Source organism: Dendrobium catenatum, unplaced genomic scaffold (assembly GCF_001605985.2).
Source record: "Dendrobium catenatum unplaced genomic scaffold, ASM160598v2 fragScaff_scaffold_113, whole genome shotgun sequence".
NCBI lineage: Eukaryota > Viridiplantae > Streptophyta > Magnoliopsida > Asparagales > Orchidaceae > Dendrobium > Dendrobium catenatum.
This window is the reverse complement of record NW_021318575.1, coordinates 899,514-922,876: the sequence shown is the minus strand read 5'-3', so window position 1 is coordinate 922,876 and position 23,363 is coordinate 899,514. Positions and strand designations below refer to the sequence as shown.

At 34.0% G+C, this 23,363-nt stretch overlaps 2 protein-coding genes across 4 annotated transcripts in view; both read left to right on the top strand.

Moving 5' to 3' along the window:
* Window positions 1-14,663, top strand: part of LOC110104928 (V-type proton ATPase subunit E) — an 18,134-nt gene extending 3,471 nt beyond the window's left edge. The window contains exons 3-6 of the mRNA XM_020834231.1: window positions 1,631-1,787; window positions 2,367-2,563; window positions 12,432-12,531; window positions 14,401-14,663. Of these exons, the coding sequence (XP_020689890.1) occupies window positions 1,631-1,787; window positions 2,367-2,563; window positions 12,432-12,531; window positions 14,401-14,436 (490 nt within the window). The 3' untranslated portion in view covers window positions 14,437-14,663. The remainder of the gene's footprint in view (window positions 1-1,630; window positions 1,788-2,366; window positions 2,564-12,431; window positions 12,532-14,400) is intronic.
* A 1,562-nt stretch (window positions 14,664-16,225) lies between these two features.
* LOC110104937 (GDSL esterase/lipase At4g01130) lies at window positions 16,226-21,846 on the top strand. Of its 3 annotated transcripts, none has more exons than XM_028697529.1 (6): window positions 16,226-16,402; window positions 16,574-16,725; window positions 17,958-18,167; window positions 20,067-20,218; window positions 20,608-20,878; window positions 21,352-21,846. In XM_028697529.1, exons 2-6 carry the CDS (start codon window positions 16,662-16,664, stop codon window positions 21,618-21,620), a joined length of 966 nt encoding a protein of 321 aa, XP_028553362.1. In that variant the 5' UTR covers window positions 16,226-16,402; window positions 16,574-16,661; the 3' UTR covers window positions 21,621-21,846. The 3 variants fall into 3 exon arrangements, with proteins under 3 accessions (XP_028553362.1, XP_020689909.1, XP_020689908.1); XM_020834250.2 differs by having other exon boundaries at window positions 16,227-16,402; window positions 16,478-16,725; XM_020834249.2 differs by lacking the exon at window positions 16,226-16,402 and having other exon boundaries at window positions 16,409-16,725.
* Window positions 21,847-23,363: the final 1,517 nt, after the last annotated feature.

Sequence of the window (23,363 nt, the reverse complement as noted above, 5' to 3'; positions counted from 1 at the left end):
ACTCATCCACCTGAGCATCCTCATCTCTGCCGCACTTAACTTAGTATTATGCTTCTCTATAATCCTAGAAAATTTTTTTACTTTATTTTTTATTTTATGCCCCTTTATCTTAAAGTCCAAAACTAATAATCGATGTTGGGTACATAAATTTTCACTCGGAATAACTTTACAATCTTTACAATCTAAATGATTTAATTTTCTAATAAAAAATAGTCAATCTGGGTTGTACTATATCCATTTTTATATGTGATGAGATGCTCATTTCTTTTTTTAAATAAGGTATTAGCAATTGAAAAATCATAAGCTAAACAAAAATCTAATATGGTCTTGCCACCTTCATTTGTTATTCTAAAACCACAGCCACCATGAATGCTTTTAAAATCATCTACCTCTCTACCAACATGTCCATTTAAATCTCCTCTAATAAAATTTTTTTCTTCTAGAGGTATCTTTTGTAATAATTCTTCTAAGTCATTCCAAAAATTTAATTTAGAACTCATATCCAAACCTACTTGAGGAGCATAAGCACTTATAATATTAACAATCTTATCATCAACAATAATCTTTAAAGCTATAGTTCTATCTTCAATCCTATTAATTTTTATAACATTATCCTTCAAACTCTTATCTATAATAACACCTACACCATTTCTAGTACGACTCCTACCCGAACAAAGTTTAAATCCTAAACTATCAATTTTCTTAGCCTTCTCTCCAACCCATTTAGTTTCCTGAATGCTCAAAATATTTATCTTCCTATGAATCATAATATCTATTAATTCCATTAATTTTCCTGTAAGGAAACCTATATTCCAAGTTCCTATCCTAATTTTAGTTTCATGGACTAGCTTCTTTGCCCACATCCATCCTTTATGTGGGAACACTTGCTTATTTAACACTGCACCCAGGCGCCGGTGCAACGGCCCTTGCACACTTGTCACTGTATTCAGGCCATACAGCGCATCGCTTACAGGGGACACTCTAGCATTAATACAATTTCGTAAAGGATTCATGTCATTATTATTCGACATATTTTACGCTGGCTGTCGACTGTCTAACGCAACCCTCCACTTTTCTCATCCAGGACTTGGGACCTGGCAACGGTAGTGTTCTCTTATGGTTTTCTTTGCACAATGATTTTCATAATACTCTTAAAATGCATGTATTAGTTTTTTAACTTCCTTTTTGCTTACTTCTTATATATTTTTGTTTATTAAAATCAAAGTCTTGAATTTATTATATTACCATTTATTCCTTCTCTAACCGAGTGAAGTGGAGTAACATCTGTGGGAATTTCTCATTTTTGAAAATACAAAAGGAAAATGTTGTTCCTCCAAATAGCTTGGAGAAGACTAATGATTTTGATGATGATGATGATGCCGTCTACTTAATAGTGAATGATGTTTGTTTTACCTATGTTCTTGCTTTGTTTTGCTATTGGATGCTATTTTGAAAAAAATGCGTTAGTTTTGATATTATGAGGTAACAAGATATATTCAGTCTGAGTAGAATTTCATTTTTACAGTATAATTCCTATGAAATTAAATTGAACATTACTAGTTTTTTCATGATTATTTGCTACTATGGTTTATATTCATGGCTTGATTTAGATTTTCATTAATTTGGGCAGTGAGTATTCAATGCAGCTTAATGCTTCTCGTATTAAAGTTCTTCAAGCTCAAGATAATCTGGTCAATTCAATGAAGGAGGCTGCTGCAAAGGAGCTTTTGAATGTTGCCCACCATCATCATACATATAGACATCTTTTGAGAGATTTGATTGTTCAGGTCAGGCTAACAGTTTACAATCTTTGCAATACCACACATGTTTGACCATTTCAAATTAAATCAGATATCGGTTATACATGTGAAACATTGTGAAACTAAATGGCATGCAATTTATTTACATGATCCAGAAAGACAAGGACCTCTGTTCTTGATGCCCAGAGTGCTTGGTAGTTATTCGTGGATAGGCATATGTTGACTCTGGTGTTGGTTATTACATATTCCTTCAAGATTTCCATGGTTGAATTAAAATTAAAATATCCTTGAATAGGCCTAAGAATAAGCTACCTATGATGCATCCAATTCCCTATAATGGTTTTCACAAGCATGAGCGCGCTTGCTTTATTACGATTGAAGTTTTTTTTTTGCTAGGTAAATGCAAATGTTTTTATGAATTAGTTGTCATAGGATCCTAAAGCTGAATAGAATTTGGTGAATCTCTTTTGTATATCTTTAGAAAGAATAGTTTTGGCGGAAAAGTTAGTTTTGGGTATTCGAAATGATTTTATTTTTTACTTTATTTTGTTTCAAATGTTAAATTTTGAATATTTACAGCTTGGTTGATATGTGTTGTAATTTTAGGGTTTGCTTCGACTGAAGGAGCCAGCTGTATTGCTGCGCTGTCGAGAGGAGGATCTTGAGCTTGTGAATGGTGCTGTGCACATTGCAAAGCAGGAATATGCAGAAAAAGCTGGTGTCCATACTCCCGAAATCATTATTGATAATCATGTGTATCTGCCATCTTCTCACGGTTATCATGTTGCACATGGACAATTTTGGTAAAAAAAGTCTTCTTTTCTAATTTATAGTCTTCTTTTTAATTCATTAAATGCCATTGATGTCTATAATTAGGATATTTTATGGTATATAGAGAATATACAACAATTTCTTTTGTCATTCTAGCTTTTTTGTATGAATATTCTCATGTTTTAGCTGGAGTTATGCCAATATTACTGTTATATATTGTACTTATAACACAATCCATGTCTTAATCTTGGAAATATCACCTTGACTCCATAATTCATAAAATCATTTGAAAATGTATCATTCAGCCTGATGATTTATTATCATCATCATCATTAGCATTATTCAGGGATGCGCCAATGCTTCGAAGTATAAGTGCATGCAATGTCTTATGCATGTAAGATATTGTTAGACTGGTCCAGCCGGTCCTACGGGACCGGCCTGTTCGCTAAATGGCGGAGGACTTCCACCTCCCTGTTCGAGCCATGTGAGCCGCCAAAGCCAATGGAGCATTTTAGGAAGGATTTCTGAGGGATTTGGGTGGGAAATTTGAATGGATGGACCGTTTAGGGATTTCCTTTTTATTTGTATGCATTAAATACTTTATTTTCTTAGGGTTAGGGCATCTTGAATTTGGCTGAAATTTGAGATCTCCTAGATTTAAATTTTCTTTTGGGCTCGAGGGGCGTCTAGAGATTTGGGAGAGGTAGATCCCCTCTCGAATAGAGGATCAATTGTATCTTGCTGTTTTTCTTCTTCTACTAGTGAATTTCAAGGGTTTTCTTCCTGATTTTCCCACTGGTTTGGAGTAAAATTGCTGTTTACAGCAGGAATTCTGGCAAAAACTGTTGTTGACAGCAGAATTTCAGCCTGTTATCCACTACTTCGGGCTGTTTCCTATCAGATATTTACTTGGATGTGGAATATGACACCTACATCTGTTGGAGATGGACAAGCATGTCCAAATTTAAAGAAGTTTACTATTTTTTACCCTTGTGTTTGGTATGATGGGACATGATTGGGACACATGTAATTCTTTTTAGCACTCTTTGGATTGCACCTTGGTGTATGCTTTTTGCTGATGATATTCTTTTTGTTGATAAGACTAGAGAGGGAGTTGAAGGTAAACTTGAATTATGGAGGTCAACCTTAGAGTCTAAAGGTTTTCGCTTGAGTAGATCTAAAACGGAATATATGGAGTGTAATTTTAGTAGTAATAGACCTAGTGAGGGGATTGTGACTTTGGGCGATCAAGTCATTAATAAGAGTACACCTTTTAGATATCTTGGATCTATTGTTCAGAGTGATGGTGAAATAGATGGGGATATTATCAGTAGAATTCGATGGTTGAAGTGGAGGAATGCATCGGGCTTGTTATGTGATAGAAATGTACCCCTCAAACTTAAGGGAAAATTCTATAAGATGGTAGTGAGGCCTGCAATGCTTTATGGTGCCGAATGTTGGCCATTAAAAGAGAAGCATAATACTAAGTGTGGCAGAGAGGAGGATGCTCAGGTGGATGAGTGGCTTTACCCTTAGAGATGGGATACGAAATGAGCATATACGTGAAAAGGTTGGAGTAGCTCCAGTAGAAAATAAGATTAGAGAGAGTCGCCTTAGATGGTTTGGTCACATAAAACGGCGGCCTTCCGATGACCCGGTTAGGAGAGTAGAGGTATTAGATTTGACTTATGTTAAGAAAGGTAGGGGTAGACCTAAATTGACTTCGTTAGAAAATATTAAGAATGACCTTTCTTTATTAGATTTAAACGAGAATTTGACTTTTAATAGGACACAATGGAGAAAAAGGATTCATATAGCCGACCCCACGTAGTGGGATAAAGGCTTGATGTTGTTGTTGTTGTAAAGTTACTCATAACATTCCTCAAACTATTACAAGCTGGCTGCTTCTAATTGGCCTAAATTAAATGTGAAATCTAATTCTCCGCATAGTCAGAAAAAGATAATAAATATAATCAAAAGAACCTCAAATAATCATAGCAACAAGTAAGCAAAAGGAAAAAAACTACAAATCCCAAGTATTGTGGAGACTAGATCAAGAATAGTATCGTAAGAATAGCTGCAATATTACACAAAAAAATATACAACATAAGCTCGTAATGAACGGGTTCCAAAAGCCACTTGCTATAGGTATAGTGATAAAGGATTTTCATAAGAATTCAAAAACCTATAATTGACTAAGGCATGGCGAGCAACAAAAGAAACCCGTTACTACATGCTTCAAAATGGCAGAAGGAAACAACCCGTAATAGTAGCTAGCTAGCTAGACAAAAAAAAAGAATAGGTCAGCTGCAATCCTACTTCATTTTATCATACATTCCATTCAAGCATAAGATAAATTTTAGGGCAAGGTATAATGAAAAATATTAGAAAGATTATATATATATATATATATATATATATATATATATATATATAGTAGCATTTCTATATTTTTAAGGGGGCATTGTTCCTTATATATTTTGGAGGGGTATGGATTGAGATATTTTATGAAGATCATTTGATATATATGGATCTTGTTTGCCTTTTTTTTTTGGTATTAAGTGTCGGATTGGTCATTATAGACATTAGGGTATAAAAGGGGTTGATGATCTTTGTTACTTAATATTTGGGGTTGACCTTAGGTCCTAAATCCCAAGGGTTGATTAGATTAGTGGGTTGGAATTTTCTCTTGTTGAGATTTGATATTTTGATGATAACATGGATATCATTGAGAAGGTTTAATAAGGTATTTTAAGGTAGCAATTTTATAGATCTAAGCCTATCAATTGCTAGAAGTTGAAACAAGTGTTTGTTTAACCATCATGGTGAAGTAATGAATTTTTTATTGGTAGGATGGTAACACTAATATCCTTTTTGTGTGAAGACTTACCCAATAAAGATCCATTTGAGAGGTTAAAGATTAAGTTTACCTCTGTGTTATTTGTGGATATGGATGTAGACAATGCGCTCAAAGATTTTTGAATGAATTTTGTGCGGAAGTTCTTTTTGGGGAAGAATTTAATTTGATAAATTGTAAGATTTTTAAGCTAATCGCTCTTGAGGGTATTATATTGATTATGTATATGGAAGTTAGCATTGCTATTCTTCAATATCTTTTTTGGCACTTGATTTTAAAAGAAAAGAGTCCAAATGGTTTATAGCATTTGATAATTTTTTCTTTCTGCCATTCTATTTTTTTGGGAAGTGTCAGGATAAAAGAATTGATGGATGATATATTCTTTTTGAAAGAAAAATGGTAATTTATGGTTAAAGTAATCATGAGCATTATTAGTCCAAAATACTTTGATGTTAGCATAAAATTATTTTTGTATCATGACAATAAAAATGGGAAGAATATTGCTGACATTAAATTTTTGTTTGATAAGATTATGTCATTTGAGCACAATCATCAATTATGGTTAGGGATATAGGAATGCCCCCAAAATGCGAGAGTGCAGAATTAGAAAAATGAATAGAAGATTTAGAATCACTTTCAGTAAAACAAACACTATAAATTTTGACAATTTTACTTCTCTTATAATGAAAATTTTTCATGAAAAAAAAGAAAAAAAAAATTATATATTGTATGATTTTGAAAGTGAGATGACCTAGCCTATAAAAATTCCCATATGGATTATATTTTGAGGGTGGAAATAAATGAACATGGCAAGTGATTTCCATTTTTAAGAAGACATAACCCATTTTTTTCTCTAGCTTGACCAACAATAGTTGTTAGAGAACCATTTTGGGTTTCTATTTTTTATTATTGGGGCGGGGGTTTTTAAGTTTGGAAATGTTGGTAAGGTTGTTTATATGGTCAGTGGCTTCTAAATCTATGATTCATGTGTGAGGGGGATTATTCAATGCACTAAAAACACATGATTTAGAATTTTTATTGAGCTACAAAGCATGATTTTGATGGTTTTTCTCGAGAGTTGATGAAGTTCCTAAATTTGTCAATTTCTTCTGGTTTGAGCTATTCTGATTCCATAAGACAAGCCTATCCTTTTTGGTGATATTTTTTATTTCTATCATAATCCAAGGGGGCTTCTCATAGAGTTTACTCTATTTTTCTTAGACGTGTCATCTCTTCCTACAGAGTTTCATCATATATTGTTTTTTGAAAATGGCTTTTGTTTGTTTTATTTTCTTTTTTATGAAAAGAGTTTGTAGCAGTAAGTCCCTTTTCTTAGTATTTAGTGGTTGTTATCATAGATGTTTTGGAGATTGAAGCGTTGAGCATTATTGTCCTTCTTTCTTCTTCGTCTTGTATGAGAGAAAAAAAACCCCATTTAGTGATATTATGTTTTTTCTATTAGATTTGGACAAGAACTTGTTCGAAGTCATTATTCAGTCTTGCAAGGAAATCAAACATTTTTTTCCTACAAAATGCTTGTGAATTACCGCACCATCACTGCATGTCATCTTGAGTTTTTAGTAATAATCCATTCCAAGTTATCAAAACTTCATTATAATAAGGTACTCAATAACATGAATCCTATCTTGCTTAGTTGTTGAAATATTAGTTTTAATCCTATAAATGAGGGCAACATCATTCACTTTTGAGTGCATTGTTTAAAGACACCCTAAACTTCTTTTGTTATAGAGAGGAGCACATATGTCCCATTTATTTTATGTATCATGGTATTCCACAACTATGTCATGATAATGGAATTGTGTTGAAATGTCATGATTATGAAATCTATTTGATCTCGAAGTTCAAGCATTGGATCATTAAGCTTTTGAGGAGGATCCACAAGGTGGAGGCTCTTTCTCTTTCCTTTTAAAAAGATCTACACAATTTGATACCGCTTGTAGCCTTTCAAGTTATCCCTTTGTCTGATTTCCACCCTTCATATTGATTGACTCTTGGAAGAGTAGTTGAAAAAAATCAGTTATAATGAAGCGAATGAATCCTTATGAGGAGGAAAGAAAACAATATTTGATGAAGGAAATCTAACCTTACTTTGGTACCATGTAGAAAAGTAGGAAAAATTATTTTGAAATTTTATTTGTAGATTGGAGGTATTTATAGGTTTCTACAAGGACATTACATGTTGAAAGAAGTAAATTCAATTTACACTTTAAAATAAAAAAAGGGTGGACGGTTAGGTGAAGGGAAAGGAGAACACATATTGCAATCTAATGGTTTAAGAGGAAGGAGATCCAATGCCAAAGCTCTTCAATCCATAGGATGCTCAATAGATTATATTATAATTGGCTGCATAGACCCAGCTAGCGGAAATTGGGTTGGGTAGATGCATGAAGGAGCTAGAGGGGTGGATCCCACACTGTGGGACCCCATGCTCTTTAACAGATGTAATATTTATTTTCAAAAAGAGCTGTTCAATAGATTCGTTCTATGTTTACTGAATCCCGTTAAGATGGGTTAAATTCAATGGACCATAGTTAATGTCAGGCAGTACTAGAATACACCCTAGCAGCTCGTCAAGTTCACTGACAACGTTCAAGCAAACTTAGCGGTTAGAATTGCTTGGCCTGCTATAATATTTTTGACCAATATACTTCTTGAAGATTTCCAATCAGTCAGTTAATAAAATTGGCTGAGTTGATGAAGGTGATTTTTACAAAACTGTAAGAAATGTAGGATATTTTGAAGAATATTTTAACACTTCAATGCATAATTTAACCTAAATTAATATAAAAAAATTGAATTTAGCTTATAATATTAGAATGTGCTTAGAAAATTATACGTACAACTTAATAAAAGATTAAAACCCCTAGAGCTTTAGCTTGTTTCTTAGGCAAGCATGTACTTTCTTCATATTTTCCGGAATTAGTTCATCAAGATCTTCATCAAGCTTCTTTGAACTTATTAATCTTGATGGTTTTGCATTCATCCTTTCATGTTCAATGGTCTTCATTTCACTCCGAATTAATCAAGCTTTCTATCAAAATATACATTTTGAGTTCATGGGTTTACATATTACTTGAGCTATCAGTCCACATGCGTATCAAGTCTATGCACTCTTCAAATAAAATAGAGGGTCAATATAGCATGCATTCACAATTCCATATTAATATTATTTAACTGTAGAATAAAAAAGAATAAATTAAAAAATGGTTCTGGAGCACATAGATGCTCTTGCAGAAATAAAAATCAGTACACTAGCAAAGCCAGGAAGGAGACTGCCTGCGTACAAGGATCATGTCTACTGATTGAAGTGCATTCATGAAGAGCAAAATCATGTCTGGTATGAAGCTGAAACGAGCAGACACATGAACCAACATAACATGTTAAGGAAAATAAAAGAACAAGATATATTGAAGCCAAACGGTAGATTAACTGAGCAGAACTGCTTGTCAAATCCGAACAAGAACTAAATTTCAAGGAAAACTAGTTGAAAATTTGGTATGAAATGCAAGGGAAGCAAACCTTCATTTCACTACCATACATATAGGGCTATTAGCAGTATGATCTTAAACCAAGTTGCCCTAGCTCGGATTGGCTTGAATTCATGTGATCCTATGTCAGACTGAGTCAAACCTTATTATAAGTTAGTTTGATCCATTCTTGATTCTATTGAGTTTTATTGTCCAATTCAATTAGATTTCGACGACGACGACAACAACAATAACATCAAGCCTTTATCCCACTCCAATTAGATATCGACATCATAAAAAAATTCTAATACATACTTATACCCATATCCATATGGATATGTATTCATAAATGCATAGATGCATATATTCATTAAGTAAAATATTTGTACATGCATAAATTCATTTATACATACATTGGATTCGAGCTTGAGCTGGCTTGATTTGATCTAGATTTGGCTCAATTCAAGTTCAATTCGGCCCCTGATTCAATCCTATATTCAGCTAGCTCAATTTTAGACCTGATTCAATTCAAATTTGATTCAAGTTGGGATTGACTTTGTTAGTTGGCCCATTGGATTGAATCTGAGTTTGTTGTAAGCCAAAAAATGGTTCGATTTCAAGTGATACTTATTTTTTGAGCCAGATTCATAGCCTTATATACAAAGTTGAAGTGATTTAAAAAAAAATAAAGAGAAAATAGAAAAAGCTTCAATGACTAGACTAACGAAAGTGAAAATGGGAATGATGTTTTGTGGAAAATAGTTGTTTTCTTGCAAAGAGCAGCAAAGGTCATCTGGAGAGTTGTAGCTCCTTAGAGGCTGATGTGTGAGACATCTCAAGACTGAGGGTGTGGAATTGCAACCGCTCTTGTTGGGATAGATTTCAGGTTGCTCTAAGGGCTCTTGGAGAGATATGGATATCAATTAATGGAATTAATCTATCTAATGCAAAAGCTTCCCTTATGTTAACTTTACTACTAGAAGGTAGGGGTGTCAATATTTGACACGATACGAAAACCCGATTTGATTTCAAAATGGGTTGGGTTCGGGTTCATGGATTCGACTCGTTTGAAAACGGGTCAGGTTCGGGTTGACCCGACAGGTTGCCGGGTCAACCCGGAAACCCACTTGAAAAGAGCTGCCCGCATCTGCCCAGGCTTCCCGTGCTCTTGCCCCAGCTGCCTGTGCCCTGCCAGCCCAGCTACCCGCATGACAACGCCTGCCAGCCTGCCTCGCGCGCACCCATCGAGGCCTCCAACGAGCGCTTCGCGCCTGCCCGTGTGCTCGCGCCTGCCCACGCGCACCTGCGGACGCCCGAACCTGCCCTGCTCTCGCGCGTGCTCTTGTTCCGCTCGCGCCTACTCGCTCGGCCTGCCCCCGAGCACCTGCGGATGCCCGAACCTGCCCCCCCGCGTTCCGCTCGCGTTCGCGCCGTCCCGGTCCCGCCGCCCGCTCGCATCCGCATCCCGTGTCGGGTCTGGTCCGGGTCCTCATTTCCGACTCGTTTACATACCCGGGTCGGGTTAGAGTTGACATGTTTGAACCCGGGTCAGTTCTGGGTTCAACCCGAACCCGACCCGAAACCCAATTTTGACACCCCTACTAGAAGGTAAAGATTTGGTCATTTAACTGCAAACTTGATAGTCGTTTGCATTCATTTGAATATTCGATAGAATCCTATCTTCAAAAAGAAGTTTGCTGGAAAAACCCTTTCCAAATTAGCGTAGAAGCATGTACATCAAAATTTGATCGCCCATATTTTATTCTTTTGGGCTAATAAAGAGGGATTACAGATATAATACGTTGTTGTCAGGGAGATCAACTAAATTTTTGGAGAGCAATAATATGGAATATAAATTTCTTTCTATCTATATTCTGATTTGGGATATTATTGGTATACCACATTAGCACTCTAAACACATGAAATTACTATTATCCATCCTGATTTTCAATCCTACTAGTTCTAGTATGGCAGCTTGATCTATCTCTTCTCACTAATTTGCCACTCAATCAACCTCTTTTTCTAGAGTTTAAGATTAGATATGTCCGCAACCTCAAACGCCAGGCTTATTGAGGGGAGTGGAGCACCCGTAGCCTTATGGTAGTCTCCGATAAGCATGCCCTCTCTTTCCTCTGACGATTCATCATATGGCAGTAAAAAAAATAATATGGAAGACCAAGCAGTAGTGATGATTATTTGGCGAGTTTTTTTTTCACAATTAAGATGAGCTGTGGAGTTGATGTTTTTGCTGACTAAAAATAGTGCAATCTTATAGGACTCAATAGATTAGGGTAATATACCAATAATATTAGAGGTTAGGGTGAAGTACTACATTACTAGCAAATTCATATATTTAGAGCGATAAACCATTAGAATCCCCCATCTAATTTTTACATTTCAGTGGATTTTTGGCAAGAAGAATGGTACTAGTGCCGAGTGCTAGTCGTATTTGGGGATCATATGAGATAATTAAAAGGGAGAATATGTTTCCTAAATGCCATCTGAAATTCTATCTTTTCCTGTTTTTGGCATGTAAATATGCTGGGAAGATGTTTTTTGGTATATATTTCTGTAGTTGGGATTTGGTGTTTGAGGAAATGTAGTATAATGATATAAATTTGAAACATTAAACTTTACTTATTCAATAGGTTTACTAAAATGATATTACTTGTGTTTCCTAGCAAATGCTATCTTATATTCATGCTTAGCCACAGGAGTTCCCTAATAAGGTTAAATAATTTATGGACCACTGTATGCATGATGGAGAAGGTTTTGGATGCGTTCGTTAGAAAGCATGAAAAAGTTGTGTGCATTGATAATGGTGCTGTATTTTATCCACACCACAAAAATGTGTGCTCAAGCTTCTTTCACATACATTCCCACAGTTTCTGACTTGTTAGTGGTTGCTAGGGGTGTAAATGAGTTGAGTTGAGTCGAGTTTAGGCCTTATCGAGCTCGGCTCGTCAAATGGAAAGCGAGCTCGGACTCGAGCTCGTTCCATTTTAAATGAGCTCGAGCCGGCTCGCGAGCCATGGGCTGGAATTTTAAAATTTAGACGAGATTTTTAAACTTTGGCGGGATTTTTAAAACTTAGTCAAAATTTAGAAAAAAAAATATGAAATGTTTAACATTTAAATAAAATTTAGATGGTTTTTATTAATTTTTTAAATATTTAAATTTAATAAATAAAATTTAAAAATATTAATATTTATTCGAGCCGGCTTGCGGCTCACGAGCCGAGCCGGCTCCAGCTCGAACTCAAGCTCGACTTGTGAGCTCGATAAGCTCGGCTCGCGAGCCCATAAACGAGTCGAGCTCGAGCCGACTCGGCTCACTTACACCTCTAGTGATTGCAGATATCACAAAAGCAACATATATATATGGGGTTCCCCAAACTTCTGCGCATCTTGATCTTTATTATTGCTCTCTGTTGCATTGCTTCATTAATTGTGCAATTTCTGTGGTAGACCCATTAAACTCTGAATTCTGGCATTATTCAGTTCTATTTTCATTAGCAATTGATTTCTGTGTGCTTCATGCACTATAAATACTTAGCTCTGGCGGAGTTGTGCTGGCATCTCGAGATGGGAAGATAGTATGTGAGAATACACTTGATGCAAGACTTGAGGTCGTCTTCCGGAAGAAGCTTCCAGAGGTGCGTAAACTCTGAACATATCTTGTATTATATGATTTTCTTGGATGTATCTTGAAAGTTGAATGAATAGTTTCACTTATTGGCAATTCCGTCCGATTTGTCTTTAGATAGTTCGCTATTTTTATTTAAAAGTTGTGCCAATAATCTCAGCAATTTTGTTTGGATCTTCATATTCTTTGAAACATTTACTGTTGGAACTTAGGCTTCGTTTGGGACAGTTTTTTGTACTGCTTTTTAAAATGATTTTTTTAGTACAAAAATTTATTCTGCATTATAGGAGAATATAAAAATTGCTTCTTATTTTTCAGGAGGGGATATTGGATTTATCTCCTGCATTGTAGGAGAATTGGCACACATAAAATTTGAAATTTTTTTACAAGATGTTGTTTTAGAAAGCAAGAAGAAAGCCGTCCCAAACGAAGCCTTAGGCTTTATTTGGGACGGCTTTCTTACTGTTTCTTAAAACATTTTTTTAGTGCAAAAGTTAAAATTTTTGCACTCAAAAGCTGCTTCAAGAAACAGTAAAGATGCCATCCCAAATGAAGCCTTAATAGACTGATGGGATCATTTGTGCTTTGCTTTCTCTATTTATCTCCACTTTGCGTCTTTGCCTACCCTTTCCACAACTGCTTCCATCCAAGTTGCATTAATAAATAGGGCAAGACGAAACCTTTCTGAAAAGTAGAGATTTGATAGGTCAATCACACTGCTCACTTTCAACAATGGTAACTTTTGTAAGAGGCAAAACCTTAATGCTGCATGGCTCTGCAACATATCTAATGAAGGCTTAACCTAGTTCACTCATCAACAGTCTGGACTGCGCAATTAACATTTATCCACCCTTTGGTTTGCTCAACTCGAGTTAGAGTTAAAAGGCTGTAGTTGACTTGTAAAGTGTTTAGGGGAAGTATATGTTAGGAAAATAAAATTAGAGGGGGGGCTCGATGAATAGACCATGAGCTTTTTAGCCAAGCTTAATGCCATGTTTTATCATGAGCTGATTTTTTCAAAAAAATATTAATATAAAATATATTTAAAATATAATGTAGTTATAGAAACATTATTTTTTTTTTGCTTTTTATTTCAATTGATTTATTATTATTATTATTTTAGTTTATCTTTCTTTTTTATAATTTTATTACAACAAATATGTGAATTGAAACATGCCTTTCTTTTACAAAATGAGCCGACTCAAATTAATCAAATCGAGTTCGAGCTTTATCTCAAACTGGGTTAATTAGTCAGGCTCAAGATCAACAAGGGATTAGAGCACGACTTTACTCATTTACACCTCTATGTATAATGAAAAAAAATCTTTGCATTAAGCTGCTGCATCTATGTCTTTATTCATTTTCTTCAAGGGAAAATTCTATAAGATGGTGGTGAGACCTACAATGTTTTATGATGCCGAATGTTGGCCATTAAAAGAGAAGCATACTACTAAGCTAAATGTTGCAGAGATGAGGATGATTAGGTGGATGAGTGGCTTTACCTTTAGAGATAGGATACGAAATATGCATATACGTGAAAAGGTTGGAGTAGCTCCAATGAAAGATAAGATTAGAGAGAGTCGCCTTAGATGGTTTGGTCACATAAAAACGGCTGCCTTCTGATGACCCAGTTACTAAAGTAAATGTATTAGATTTGACTTATGTTAAGAAAAGTAGAGGTAGACCTAAAAAGACTAAATGATTTTTCTTTATTAGATTTAAACGAAAATTTGACTTTTACCAGAACATAATGGTGAAAAAGGGTTCATGTACCCGACTCCACATATTGGGACAAAGGCTTGATGTTTTTATTTTTTTATTTTTTTTCCGACTTTGTCCATAGCCTAATCCTCACTATTTGCCTCTTCAATTTTTACAGATCAGGAGGCTCCTCTTCAGCCAGGTTGCTGCTTGACTGCTCATGGTTCCAAGCCCTCTTTTGGTGTCTATTTGATGTATTGCCACTACTAAGATTATATTCTACAGTGTGCCATTTATTTGTTCAAATACAATAATGATCTCAACTTTATTACTATCTGAAACGCTGTTTTCACTCGTTTGAATCCCCTCGTGATTCTCTAAACTTTCTTGTAGTCTTCATCTTGACAGAAAGAGAGAATTGTCAAGTTGTTTCTTTCTTTTCTTGCTTGCTCTATTAGCTTTTAGTTTCTGCAGACGCTAAAATTTGGGATATCCAAATCCTTTTGGTGACTGAGTAATTGTCAATAAGATTATGACAATACAATATATATATATATATATAATGTGCATGTCTATTTCATGTCTTGCTCGAGCTCAGTTTGGTAAATGGATTGTGTACTGAGCTTGATGAGCTATGATTCAAGCTTGAGATAGCATTGAATTGACTCGTAAGCTTGAGCCGGTTCATTTAAAAAATATTAATTTAGAAAGTACTTAAAAATATATTAGAATTCACTCAATTTAGGATTTTAAATACAAAGTTATTAAAAACATTTAATAATTAAATACAAATTTTTATATTAAGTAATTTTTTATTATTACTTTTATTATTTCTCATGTTTTTCACCATTTTATTAAAATAATAATTAGTTTTTCTTTTTCATAATAAATGAGCTCGCTAGGGAACCAACTTGAATTCGTAGAATAAAGCTCGAGCTTGGATTTATTTAATTAATTAAGTTCAAGTTCAAGTTAGAAGTGACTATAACTATTAATTAGTTTATTAAAGATTGAAGTAGCTCTAATTATTATTTTATTAAAATAATAATTAGTTTTTTTTTTTCATAATAAATGAGCTCGTATAATGAGTATGTATGTGAAAAGATTGAAGTAGCTTCAATGTTAGATAAGATTAAAGAGTTTTCTTAGATGATTTGGTTATAAAATATTGGCTTTTAGATAACTTGATTATGAGAGTATATGCATTAGATTCAATCTATATTAAGAAAGATAGGGACAAACATAATAAGACTTAGTTAGAAAGTATTAAAAATGATAACTTTTTATTAGATTTAAATTAGAATTTGAATATTAATAAGATACAATAAAAAAATAATTCCAATAGTCAATTTTATGTAGAGGGATAAAAATTAGATGTAAATATAAAAAAAAATAGTTTTTTTAATATGAAAAAACAATGGTCACGACCAAGACTTAGTTAGAAAGTATTAAAAATGATAACTTTTTATTAGATTTAAATTAGAATTTGAATATTAATAAGATACAATAAAAAAATAATTCCAATAGTCAATTTTATGTAGAGGGATAAAAATTAGATGTAAATATAAAAAAAATAGTTTTTTTAATATGAAAAAACAATGGTCAGGACAAAAAACTATTTCAAATAGGTAAAATTATTGCTCACGATCATTGGATGCAGTCCTGAGAGAGATCAATCAGGATGCACTATATCATTAATATAATTATATATTAGATGATATGACGCATTCTGATTGATTTCCGAATAATTAAAAATAATAATCTGTCCCAGAAAGGGCGATTGCGTCCGGTCTTCGGATGTCCGGACATCCAATCCGATGACGCCACGTCACTCAAATACACTGGATCCCGATTTATTTTGATGATATGATAACACCGGAAATTGGTGTCCGGACGAATCCAGACACCGGACGTAATAATTTGCCCCCAAATAGATAGATAGGGGAAAGCTTTGGCCTTTGGCTGTTACTGGAGGCGGCGGGATTTGAGTGTGGTAATGTGGTATAATAGTATGCGTGTAGGGTTTCGACTGATAATGACAATATTATGCTCATCTCATATCTTGAACTACGTGAAGACAACAATCTAGCGCAGAGGAATCCAAAGTTGCTAGCTTTTTCTTCTGCCCATCCATGACGATAAATAGCAGAATCTCCACTGCATTCCTTCAGAATTTCACGGTATTTATTCGCGTACGCTATACCTTCGATTCTGCGCTAATTTTCTACTTACTTTTTGCTTGAGATGAGTCTCAGAAGCCGCCCCCGGCGTTCTTTCGCTCTGCCGACTGTCTTCGGCTTTCTCCTCATCGTTCTCTTCTTCTCCGCCGCGCTGACTGAGGCCAGATGCAGATTTCCTGCCATTTTCAACTTTGGGGACTCGAATTCGGACACCGGAGGTTTCTGGGCGGCGTTTCCGGCTCAGCGAGGTCCCAATGGGATGACTTACTTCAAGAAGCCGGTAGGCCGGGCTACAGATGGAAGAGTGGTGGTTGATTTCTTAGGTATTCTGCCTTGCCATTATCTTTGCTTTTATTATTATTATTATTTTGTTGCAGTTTATCTGGAAAAAAATTATGTTAGGTATCTGGATATGTTTTTTAAGTAAGATGGGGCTATTCATTTCATTCACGTGTTATTTGTTATATCCCTCTCAATCAGGGAAGTTATTAGGTCCGGACACCGAACGTAGACATAGGTCCGGACACCGAACGTAGACATAGGTCCGGAAGTCAATAAAATATCGACATGAGGATATTCAATGTATTTAATGTGTTCGCAGAACTTTAAGCCAAGCGCACTAAAAGCGCAATTAAAGTGCATGTAAAGCACAGTAAAAAATGCACTTAAAGCACAACTAAAACACAACGAAAGCGCAAGTAAAATGTAGGTAAAGCGCAATAAAAAAACGCAGATAAAACGTAAGTAAAGTGCACAAAAAAGCGCAACTAAAGTGCACTACACATGTCAAATTTTTAGTAGATGTCTGGACCTATCTCTAGGTCCGTTGTCCAGACCTAATAATTTTCCCTCAATCAAGGGAGGAGCCAAAATATTTAATTGGTGGGGGTACAAATTGATGATTTCTAACATATTTTTTAAATTTTTAATGATGATTAATTTCTCTTATATATATATATATATAATTTAATTAATAATTTAAATAAAAAAGTAAACGCTTATTGTACATTATTTTGGGGTCTATTGGTTGAGAGGCTGTTTAAGGAAGCAAGAGTTGCTAGGTTTGATCCCCAACAAAAGATTTGCTTGTTCTTAAATTTAAAATCAATTATAATGTAGGTTTTAGGTGTTGTGTGATGGACTGCGTAATAAGCCGCTTTGTAGGTTTTATTTAGCTTCTAAAATAAAATTTTATTTTATTTTCAACTATTATGTGATTGGCCAGTGGGGGCCGTGCCCCCAAGGTCCCTATCCTGACTCCGCCCCTGCTCTCAATATAGTTAAATTATTAGACAATATTATCGAATTTGAGAAACAAATACAATTAAAATGTTGTTTGATTGTAAGTATTAGCAATGTAGAGTGAATTAAAAACATGGGATTTGTTATTTTGTGTTTAGTTGTAGAGATTTATTTGTGAGGCATTTGGATTTGCTTATTTAGTTCATTTTCAATGTATTTTCAATCTATTGCATTAACAAAACGTATTAAGATATCTTACATAGTTTATTTGCTGGAACTTCTCTTATGTTTGTGTATATTTTGGAGAGTGCAGCTCAGGCTCTAGGCTTGCCATTTCTGAGCCCTTACTTGCAGTCCATTGGCTCCAACTTCAGCCATGGAGCTAATTTTGCGACGTTGGCTTCGACGGTGCTGCTGCCCAACACCAGCGTATTTGTATCAGGGATAAGTCCCTTCTCCTTGGCGATTCAGTTCAACCAAATGAATGAGTTCAGAGAACTGGTCTTTGAACTGGGCACACAAGGTATGGTCTCAAACATATTCAAACCAAAGCACTTTAGATCAATCTGTCTTCTCTAATTTTTGAACAACAACGACAATAACAACATCAAGCCTTTATGCCATTATGCGGGTCAGCTACATGAATCTTTTTTCTCCATTGTGTTCTGTTAAAAGTCAAATTCTTATTTAAGTGAAAGTAAAATCATCAGATCTAAAAGTAGGCACACAAGGTATGGTCTCAAACATATTCAAATCCAAAGCACTTTAGATCAATCTGTCTTCTCTAATTTTTGAACAACGACGACAATAACAACATCAAGCATTTATGCCATTATGCGGGTCAGCTACATGAATCATTTTTCTCCATTGTGTTCTGTTAAGAGTCAAATTCTCATTTAAGTGAAAGTAAAATCATCAGATCTAAAAGTTGATAGTTTTAAACTCATTACATTGAACTAAGAAAATAAAATTTAACAGTTTGATCAATTTTTTAGTTTTAATATTTATACATGCAAGAGATACTAATTAGTCAAAATTATTTATCATATCATTGTTGTAATGGGATCCATATTAATTAAAAGAGGTCAAAATTAATTCAAATCTATGTTGTACAATACGATTAGTTCAATCTAATTAGTATCTCTTCAATTCTTAATCTTACCTACTTAATTATATTAATTAAGAAAATTCATCATAACATGTAGTATAATGTATGTCATCCATTTGATAAATTTAAATTTTGAATTAATCTAATTAAGAAAATTACTTAAATGATGATTTAGAAATTTGAAATAATTTTGATCATATGTTACCATTGACCTCATAAAGTAAAATTATTTTAATTTTTAAAAATATTTAATGCAAATTGATTTTATTTTGAATAATAGATTAAGTCATATTGTAAGATATGATCTGTTATAATTAATTTTTTTTAATTTTCATTGCTTGTAAAAAAAATATAACAAAAAACTACATAAAAAATTCATTCAGATAAGAATTTTGGAGCAATTTTGTTGCAAAAGCACATATAAGCATTGGAAATGATATTATATTATTTTATTTTAAAACATTAAGTAATAACGTGATAAAATAAATAAATATGAAATAAATTTATATAACAGTAATATTAGTTCAATTGCTCATAAATAATGATCATGTCAATCACCACTCATCACCTAACATTCTCCATGTACTTGTGTTTATTACACTACAGGAAAAATAGTCATTTTTTGCGGTCATTTTAGACGGAAAATAGCTATTTTTCCGCAAGAGTTTATCTTTTTTGGCGGAATTACGACAGAACATTTTGCTGGTAAAAATCGCGTAGGAAAATTAAATCCGCCTCTGAAAATTTTTCCGATGGTCTTCCAACGGATATTCGGCAGATTTTACAAATTAAACCGTCACAACTCAACGACAATAATTGCGGCAGAAAGACTATCGAATTTTTTTAAAATTACAGCGGAATTTTCTGCCGACAATGCTGCCAGTAATTGCCGTCGACTATTATAGTTCTGTGGCCATCGAAAATGCCGCCAAAATGGTAGAAACAAAGATTACCATTGTAATAGCCGCCAGTAACATGTAGCATTAAAAGAAAAAAATTGCAACCCATTTAAAGTTGACAATTCAGACATGTTGAACCGGTCTGGTTTGCCTCAACTGTATCTGCTTGAGATCCTAAGCCTACATAAATGATTTTGTGCCTAAGGGAGCCATCTTTTTACTTGCTGAACTTGGAAAGAAAGGGAAGAAGTTTATCACTTTAATCCATTATTGAAGAACAAAGCTAAATGACTTCTGTCGCATATCAATGTGTTTTTGTATTAAAAATTTCATGGCAGTTTTTTTTTTCTGATATTGTTGTCTGTCCTTATTCTTTTTTGTTGTAATAAAGAATTGTTTCTGCACTGTAAATCAGATACTCTTCCTTCAAAGCACATCTTTGGTAAAGCTCTATATACTTTGGACATCGGCCAGAATGACTTCACTTCCAATCTTGCTGCCATAGGCATCGAAGGAGTAAAGCAATATCTTCCTCAAGTAGCCAACCAAATTGCTTGGACTATAAAGGTAATCCAATTCATTCTAGTAAAGAACTTTTGCTAGTGTAAGTTTTAGATTTTCTAAATATTATATTATATCTCAATCAAAATTCCTTTTTAGAAGTTAAATAAGAAAGCATTACACCAAAAAAAGTATAAGGACTATTTTGTTATAGGCTATGATGCATCGATATTTTACATTAAGGGAGTATGCAGTGTCTGATATGTGTTGGACACAGACACGCGTCTGACATGTGTTATCTGTCTCATGTCCAATTAAAAACATAACATATGTATACTAGAAACTTGATTAAAATTTTATTAAAAAAATAACTTTTATCTATTAAGGGAGTGTATATATATATATATATATATTGCCTTTTTCATTACGCAATTGAAATCATATATGTGGATCAGGAGCTGTATAACATTGAAGGAAGAACATTCATGGTGTTCAACCTCGCACCTATAGGATGCTACCCTGCTTTCCTAACCCAACTTCCTCACAACAACTCTGATTTGGATGAGTATGGATGCATGATTTCATACAACAACGCTGTTGTGGATTATAACAACTTGCTGAAAGAAACACTGCAGCAGATTCAATCTGAGCTTCAGAATGCTTCAGTGATATATGTGGACACCCATTCTGTGAAGCTCCAGCTCTATCAGCATCCACAAGATTATGGTCAGTTTCACATTCCTCTTTAATTAGCTTTTTAATTAACAATAAATAAATATATATATTTTATATTCTTTAGGTTTACTGTTCTTTTTCCCTTCTCAATTGCGGAAAATTATTAGGGGTGGAGGCTGAACGTAGAGATATGTCTGGACATCCGCTTAAAATTTGACACGTGGAGTACACTTTGGTTGCACTTTTTTGTGCACTTTACCTGCGCTTTAGTTGCGCTTTGACTTCTCTTTTGTTGCGCTTTTTATTGCCCTTTGAATGCGCTTTGACTATACTTTACCTGCGCTTTTGGTGCGCTTGGCTTAAAGTTTCGTGTACCCATTAAATATATATAGCGAAAAATAAATCCAATTGAATATCCACGTGTCAATATTTTATTGGAGTTCGAACATACCTTTACGTGCGGTGTCTGCACCTAATATTTTTCCCTTAATTACATAATGCTCACACAAATATATCTATATCAGGGCTTAAACATGGGACCAAAGCATGCTGTGGCTCTGGTGGTGGAGCTTATAACTACAATCCCCAAGTATTCTGTGGCAACAACAAGAACATCAAAGGCATCAATGTGACTGCAAATGCTTGTGGTGATCCACAAAACTATGTGAGTTGGGATGGGATTCATGCCACAGATGCTGCCAACAAAATCATAGCAAATGCCATACTAAATGGCTCTCACTTTGACCCCCCTTTCCCTCTCTCCCACCTTTGCAATCTTAAACCAATTGGTTGACATACAAAATACATGATGAATGTTGGAGATTTGAAGTGAGAATGTGTGAAGAAATTATGCAAAATGATGGAAGAAGTTTGATTTATTTGGATTGGTACAATATTTGTAAGAAGTTTCTAGATACGATTGTATTGTTAAGTAAGATAATATTGGAACAAATACACTATATTTGATAAAATAATTGAATCAAACAAATCAAAAGAAATTATTGTGGTGTTTGAATTAATTGGTTATGTACATTAGGATGCAAATTCATTAGACATAGAAGTACAAGAAAAGTTGAGCTCTTCTTGCGCTTCCTTTTGTGAAGTTCATCTATTAGCATATTGTGCTCAACCTACAAGCCTTTAAGCTCCATCATTATATAAGGGTTTAACATCTTATTATATTGTTGTTCTATTATACATAGAAGTACTAGAAAAGTTGAGCTCTGTAATCGTCAAATTTTTAGTTATCAGGATATTATCCATTTTAGCCTAAGGGCATCACGGTTTTATCCTATTGATGTAACTTCACGGTAAGTCATCCATCGTAGAATTGTTTTAGGATAAGCACGCTTAATTGTGGAGTTTTTTTAATGAAGTTTCAACCATTACAATAAAAGGCGTCTCGACATTTAAAACTTAGTTTCTTTTACTTAAGAGATTTCACAATCTCCCCCACTTAAGTAACTAACGTCATCGTCAACATCGTTATCCCATAATCATCCAATAGACAGATATGATTCTAAAGGTGACCCCTACAAGTTCAAGTAGTGACTCCCGTCATATATCACCAACAGGAATAAACTGTAAGGCCCTTATGCCAAAGTGGATAATATCTCGATAGCTAAGAGTTTAACTTCTTTTACTTTAAGGATTTCACAAGCTCTCCTTGGCGGTGTCCATTTATTAACATATTGTATTAAGCTTATTTTGATGGGATTGAATTGGATGCCGAAATAAATATAAAAATTATTTAAATAAAATTTAAATGACAGAATATTCATGCAATAAAATTCTTTTTTATTAAAAAATAATTTGAGTTGAAACATTAATAATATCTTATGTAATTTTAAATTTAAATATATGCAATCTTTAAATTCAATTCAAATTTAACACAAAAAAAAAAAGCTTACATATAAATATAATATAAACTCTATATTATATTAATATAATAAATTTATATTTATTTTATTTATAAATGAATGAGAGAGAGAGAGGCGGAGAGTTTGGTTTATCATCAAATTGTCTAGATTAGAATCAAAGTTGATATAATTTAAATTTAATTTGAGCATGATTGACCCATTGGTCATTTGCTGATTCCAAGAAAAAAGCTCATTGTTCACAACTTTATTGGCTGCATTTTGATGAGTATGGTCCTCCAACCAATATTTTTAAATGAAAGTTGCAGTCTTGCAGATCAAACATAAACACTTTTGGTATATTTTTATGCAATCACATGCACTCATGAGATTCAAGTACTCTGTCAACAACTAAAGAGACTGCTAAAGCAGACATTCCAAAACTATTTAGCATTGTAAGAAGAATAAATTGAGAGAAATTCATAGAGTAAATTTTTTTTATGTGGAAATCCAATAAGAGAAGAAAAAACTGTGGTGCTCAGTTGGAATGATTCTGCTAGTGTATATTATATATTATAGATAATACCTTTCATCACAATTAAGGGAGATGTTGATACAATTTGAAGTTTAGCATAAGCTTTGGTGTCCATGTTGGGAATCATTATGGGTGTGATGTTGGG

Coding starts and splice junctions, on each gene's coding strand:
- LOC110104937 (XM_020834249.2), top strand. CDS start 16,467: ATGAGTCTCAGAAGCCGCCCCCGGCGTTCTTTCGCTCTGCCGACTGTC. Junction 18,168..20,066: donor CTTTGAACTGGGCACACAAG/GTATGGTCTCAA, acceptor ACTGTAAATCAG/ATACTCTTCCTTCAAAGCAC. Junction 20,219..20,607: donor AAATTGCTTGGACTATAAAG/GTAATCCAATTC, acceptor TATGTGGATCAG/GAGCTGTATAACATTGAAGG.